The sequence below is a fragment of the Rhagoletis pomonella genome, unplaced genomic scaffold (genome assembly GCF_013731165.1).
Source record: "Rhagoletis pomonella isolate Grant_MI unplaced genomic scaffold, Rhpom_1.0 Rhpom_scaffold_00004, whole genome shotgun sequence".
Lineage (NCBI taxonomy): Eukaryota > Metazoa > Arthropoda > Insecta > Diptera > Tephritidae > Rhagoletis > Rhagoletis pomonella.
Window position 1 is genome coordinate 5,468,834 of NW_023458558.1, and position 6,802 is coordinate 5,475,635.

General features: G+C 35.3%; 1 protein-coding gene across 1 annotated transcript in view; it reads right to left on the reverse strand.

The window, feature by feature from the left end:
- Positions 1-1,781: 1,781 nt before the first annotated feature.
- Positions 1,782-6,802, reverse strand: part of LOC118736848 (forkhead box protein O-like) — a gene marked incomplete at its 3' end in the record, with an annotated part of 34,299 nt that continues 29,278 nt past the window's right edge. Inside the window, 2 exon segments of the mRNA XM_036466922.1 lie at positions 1,782-1,996; positions 4,614-4,969. Of these exon segments, the coding sequence (XP_036322815.1) occupies positions 1,782-1,996; positions 4,614-4,827 (429 nt within the window).

Consider the following 6,802-nt stretch of genomic DNA (forward strand, 5'->3'; position numbering starts at 1 on the left):
GGGCCTTTATTCGTGCTCTTACGCTGACAGATGTGAAGTGTTTGCAAAGCGTGGCTCATTTTGAGTGATTTTAGGGAGGCGATTTGTATTTAGTTTTTTTTTAGATAATAATGGTATACTTAAGAACTACTAGTTTTAGGAGACACATATACTTTTTAGAAATGAAACAAATTCATTTGCTAAGTCTCAAGCACAAGAAACATATTGAAATGATAATAAAGGCATTCGCTTTTGGCGCTTACAGCAATGCTTGTTGTTGTTGCGGCGGCACTACTAACAGCGCGGTTACCCACGAACGTGTACGTGGCGTAGCGTAGAAGTATGTAGAAAGATATCAAGTTTGATGTTGATAGAAATAGAGAGAAGCAACGTCTACGTCACGGTCATGCGGTGGTGGGTTTTTGTTAACACGCAGATCTCATAAGATAGATCGCTTCAGCTGATATGTTCTGCGTTTTTACGTCGGTGCGTAACTGTGCTTTTAGTCCTGTCTAATTCGGTCAGTCTGTCTGTCAATCGTTGACGCAAGTACAACTGAAGTTAGGACCAGGAAACGTGCTGTTTCAAGGGGGTGAGGCCTAAAGTACCAGGTGTTATAGCTGAGTGGATTTAAGGGGCCTAGGACATTAGGGAACTATTTAGATTAGCCGTCGTCAGTTGGACTCATAAAGTTTTGAACGGTAAGCCTAAACAGATCTGGGCAATATGAGTACTTAGTAGAAAATTTTGAGCTAGCCCCTCCTCATCATTCTCCATGAAACTGATTGAACTGTGATTTTTAGTCGCTCCGCGTTATTTCCGATTGGACGATGATTTTTTAGACAGCACAAACAGCCGCCTAGATCTTTATCCACATACCCTGCAATTACGTTTTCACTAATTTTCGTCCAACGTTAGCTGATAATGGTTGACCTGCACATGAGGAGAGGGATTTCTCGAGATCGCCTATTAAGAGCTCAAAACGCTTATTGTAAGGAAAGAAAGCGGTAGAAACAGCCATGCAAGGAAGGTCGGTAGGTCGCCCCGCCTTCCACCATATCGATGAGGCTTTTGATTGTTAAAAATATCCTGCCGGAAGCAATTGTTAAGTGCTTAGATAAGCTTGGAATGGAAGTCAGCCTCATTCGGCTTATACAAAACTTGCCTCGTGACAGAACTGTCATAGCAGCGCTTATTTACATTGCAGGCATCTTCTCACCAAAAAAGGAGCCATTATTGAAGGAGTAAATATCATACTATTCAAAAAAAAAAATGCTCGCTAGGCACAAGGGCTCAATGCAATTTTAGATTTTTCAGCTTTCAAGCAGAGCGATTATGGAGACAATAAAACAGTATTTCAGCAAAAAAAAAAGAAACGTATAACTCTAATCATAAACAATGTATCTTCACACCTTGTCAATATGTGCATGAAAGTGTGTTTTAAAAAATATGTATCTAACTTTAGCTTTATTTTTTTTTTTTTAAATAGGTCTTTATATTCAGTCAGTGTGCGGCAACAAGTCAGACAAAAAACTGATCAAGCAATTAAGTTTTATTGTTTTGCATATCTTCCCTGCTATTTTTTTCTTCTTTTTTTTTTTGGTCGACGCAGTTGTTTACAAACAAATTCCGCTCATCTGATTTTTATGTCTGTCGGTTATTTGAACATTTTCGCAAACGAAGCGCTGTTTTTCAGATCACACATGTTTTCGAATGCATTTATATTTGTTATTTGCTTATAGTATGTTTGCAGAGGCGCCTTTGCGCGCTTTTGTATTAAAGGCTTTAGCTCTGTTACTCACCTTCCAGCCGGCACTGCTATTCGAATCGCCTTTATCCTTAAAATATGGCACATTCTGCACCATCCATTCGTAGATTTGACTAAGCGTTAGCCGTTTGTCGGTCGCCGAACCAATGGCGTGCGTTATCAAATCCGCATACGACAAATTGCCCCACGCATTGCGACGCGATGAATTTTTTTTCGCTGTACTCATATTTTGTACGGCCTGTTGCGAATCTGAAAATCAACGATTTGTTTTTAATAACCATTTTAAAAAGGTAGTAAATATTTGGCAAGAGATGCAAGCATGTTTTTTGTTTACACTTGCACATACATATATGCATACATATGTATTTATGTATGTAATTGTTTACATTGTCATATTTTTGTGTATAGTTTTTTATACTCAATACTAGTATGTTGCTTATATTATATTTCAGGAAATTATTTTTTAATGGTAGGGGCTTGTTTTAACTGTGCCAGTTTCAATGGCGTTTGTCGTCAAATGCCAGATAACTGTGTTGACCAAATATTGTACTTGAAAACAAGTAATTTTTAAAGCCCTGTATGCAGCTCTCAAGAAAACGGTCAAGAAAAAATTGCCATTATTTCGCGTGTGTGTCCAAGGAATTTTGACATATTTGATACTTCACAGCCTGTTGCCTCACTCTTTCCTCAAGAAATAATGGAACGGGCATATATTTCTGTTGCAAACCTGGGTTGCCTTGTGCTCTTTTTTCACAAAAAACTTTAGAAACCCGTAGTAGAAAGCGTAGCAAATTTCTTAAGAACTGCGTACTGCCTTAAGGAAATTTGACTCAAGAAAATTTCTTAGCCATTTCTTGTACGTCATTTTATATGGAGTTTTTGCTTTTCTTGAGAGCTGCATACAGGCCTTAAGAAGAAAAAAGTACAACCGACTTCAACGTGCGTATAAAAAGTAAGGAGTACGGTTTATTTCTTCATGTCTAAGAGATCGGAACAACAACGAAATTGATTGGTCGCCACACTTGAAGTGCCACCAACCCGATAAAAAGGGATCACCGAAAACGATTCCAGTGGACCAAGGTTATTCAGTATCTTACATAAAAAGAGAATATATTCGAATGGATGAAGTGTTATATGTATCATGTTGGGCAACACATTCACAAAGAATGTGTTCTGGCTTTTCTTCGTTCAGGTGCACAGAAAAAACAGACGCTCGTGTCCGAAAGGTTAATTTTACTGAGGAGATTACGCAGGCAACAACAATGTCCCATAAATTTATAAGCTTTCTTGAAACTTCTTGTAATGGCCCCCTAAGCTTGTCTTTGCTTTGAGCTTTCACTTCAGTACCCGTGCAGTTTTTTGTCTACCTACTTTTTTATAACAACCCTTGTGTGTGCTTTTATGTGCACACAAAAGGGTTCCGGCCCATGGAATACGGGATAGCTCCGCGTTTCGCTTGGCGGTCCGATCACCAGATCGTAAGCTTTAGCCAGACTGATTCGTCACGTATTCTGTTGTAGCACTATGGTCAAAGCCGCGGTTTCTATGTCAAATGGGTAATGAGTATGTATATTTGTAGTAGGGTGGTCCAAATAAAGCAAAGTCGGAATTTTAATGCTCACACCCCCTAGGATTGTATATCGATTTTTGTTTTATCAAAAAATATTGTGAGATCGCTTAAAAAAATTAAACTCTGTTTCTCTTCATTTATTTAACCATTTTTTAATATTAACTATTTTTTATGGGTACCCCGAAAACCCCAAAAGAAAGCAATAGTACTTTCAAAATTGTACTTAAGCAATTACGTATTATACTTTGAAGTCTCCTGACGAGAAACAGAGTCTGCAAAGATTCTATACCATTTCTACGAAAAAGTTATTTTTATATAAAATAAATGGGTAATATTTTTCGATTAAAAAATACTATGTAGAATAAATCTGGGAATTGATAGTGTTCTGGGCACAGAGAGTTATTTAATACGTTATCTGAACAATACCCCTTGTGTTTGGTCCCTAATGAAGAACAGATGCTTTGAGTATCTTAAGGAAGAAAGTACGGAGCTTTACTACATGGGAGCAATGGATAGATTCAGACACTATTTTTGGGAGCTTGATAAAGACTTTCTACATATATTGACGGCTCAAGACGGACAACCACAATTCCGTTTCATTCCATCCCATTAATGTACGGTGGCGAGGGCGTAGAAGGGCAACAGACATTTTGGCAAATTTTGGCTAATTTTCTTTGTCTAAAAAATGTTTATTCTTTTTTTATGGAAATACATGTAGCTTACTACCTAAAAAAAAACATGTAAATTAATATTTCAAACTTTGTAAATCAAAATGTTTATGTTTTTAATAAAATGTATTAGAATTTTTTGAGTATGCAGTTTTATTGGCCATTAGATTTGAGTATAACATAATGCAAGTAGCAGGACTTACCGTTGATGTTTGGCAATTTTTTTCACGCATTTTCTTCTATACAAATGGAAGAAGCGAGCAACACCTTCCACAAAAAAGGTTTCCAAAAAATCAAGAGTAAGTCCTAGATACTTAAAAGTTGCACCTTGTTATAGTAAAATTGAATAAGCTACAAAAGTGAATGCACTCAGATCGTTTCTATTTTGATCAAATCTTTTAAAATTTTGCAAATTTTTCTACAAAGTTTGAAATTTCGACTTACATGGTTTTTTGTTTGATAACAAGACTACACTTTCAAAAAAACGTTAATAATAATAAGCGTTTAATTAACGTAGGGAAAATAGCAAAAGAATGCTGCAATATCTCTTCCCCATTTATATTTTCGCCACTGTATGTCGAGGGCTTACATACGAATATATTTTAAATTATGTATTTTTTTTTCTCACCTCCACCCGCCAGCTGCTGATTACTCGCCTTCGTGCTATCCAAATCGTCTGACGGCTCCACAAAGTTCTCTGGCCGCGGACATGGCCAAGTATTCGATCTGGCACGAGTCTGCGGCTCAAAACCACCATCGCCCTGTAGTTCGCTGACTAGATCCATGTGCAGGGGAATATCTGTAGGCGGTGGTGTGGGCCAATCGTGCACGAAGCCCTCCATTATTGTAAACGGATCGTTTATGATGTGCAGTTTTGCTGTATTTATATAGGTGGTCGGATAGAAAATTGTTTGCGCAATTTTGGCGGATGCGTATAAGCTGGCGTTGTTTCTTTTTTCAAAATTTCTTAAGAGCGTTGCAGTACTGAAAAGCGAAAAAACAAATATTTTTAAAATTATTATTGGTTGTGGGAGGGTATGTTAAAAATAAAATATTTATTATATTTTATACGAGTAATGATTTATAAAAATAGTTCATATAAATTGAATACCAAAAAGCCTTAAAATCCGAGTAATTACTCAGAAATAAAACTTAATACATACTTAACATATGACCTCATTCGCAGAAGTGTAAATATGTGACTTTTGCATATTTTTTATTTGATATTTGTCTAAAAACTAATATAATTAAATTTTACGAATTTAAACTGATTATAATAGCACCATCCTCTATAATATATAGTCTCTATATGTATATACATACATTTATAAGCGTACGTAGAATATATTTTATTAATGTCATGGAAAATTTTTCGACAAGATTCAGATGATAAATGCAACGTAAATTTTAAAATCCGTAGTTGTTAAAACAACAACTAGTGATATGATCTATAAATAGCAAAGTAGGCATGCATGCATACATACTCTACTGTATGTGTATCAACAAAGAACTATATATGTACAATATTTGTTTGACCACTATAGACTATAGTAATTCGTATGGCAAAGCGGTGGATCAGGCCGCGGCATCGTCGCTAAAGCAGGGATCACAAAATTTGTACATATACACATGTGTTGTCTAGAGAATTTTGTCGAGAATTAGTTCAGCTCAATAACAATTTTCTAAACAATATTTCACTGTAACTGTGAAAATGTACAAATGTACAACACGTGTGATCCCTGCTTAAGAGCGATAAGGAACATAGATACCGATATTTTTCTACTCAATTAAATTTTAATCTAATCTTTTAATGATGTACAATTAGCAGATTAGTTTATTAAATTTTCGTTATTTCGAATGGCTAAAAGTTTAAAAAAGTTCCTAACGGCTGTTCTAATAATAATTTTAAGTTCACGCGGTGTGGCCACCAAAATAACAGATTGTATGAAGCTAATTGTTCTCAATTTCCCAAAAACTTTATTTTTAAAACAAGGTGTTAGTACAAAAGCAAAAACTTACATGTATTTTGTTTTTTCTTTCGGTACACAAATATCAAATTGCAGCTATTCTTCGCTCAAGTAAGAATAGGGAAAGAAAATTTTAACACTCTCACTTTTTCGCTTACTCATAAGAATCAAATCAGCTGGTCTAGCAACACCGCCTTGTATAAATTCGTCTTGATCTTCATACAAACTAGTACTGTGCAATTTTCGAATTAAAACTTCTTTAGAATTAAAACTGTTTGCATTTTTATTGACACTGAATTAAAGGAATGAATGTGATGCAGCGGATAAGATTTAGATTTCGATTAGTACAAGAAGAGAAAGGTTAAGATGAATATGTAGACGAAGGAAAGAATAAAGGCTAAGTGAAAATAAAGATATTTTAAGACAAAAGGCAAATATTCAGGTAACTTTAAATACATAATTGGGGTATACACAACGGTGTCGTAAGTGTCGTATTGTCGTGAAATTTAAACGCCTAAAAAATATATTAAGGGGGTTCGTAAAGTATCACCAAAGTCATATTTTGCGTTTTCGTAGTGTTAAAGAATAGTTTGTTTTGGTTTCAAGTTCTCTAAATATTTATTTGAGCTTTTAAAGTTTACGACATACCACAATACAACACTTACGACACCGTTGTGAGTCCCTCAAATATAAAGACAAAGGGTGAAGGGCAATATGTATATAGATGCAGGAGTTAATAACGAAAAGGATAAGAAAAAATATGTGGATAAATATAAAGAATAAAAGATTAATATAAAAAAAATGATAGAGATAGAGATAGAGATAGAGATAGAGATAGAGATAGAGATAG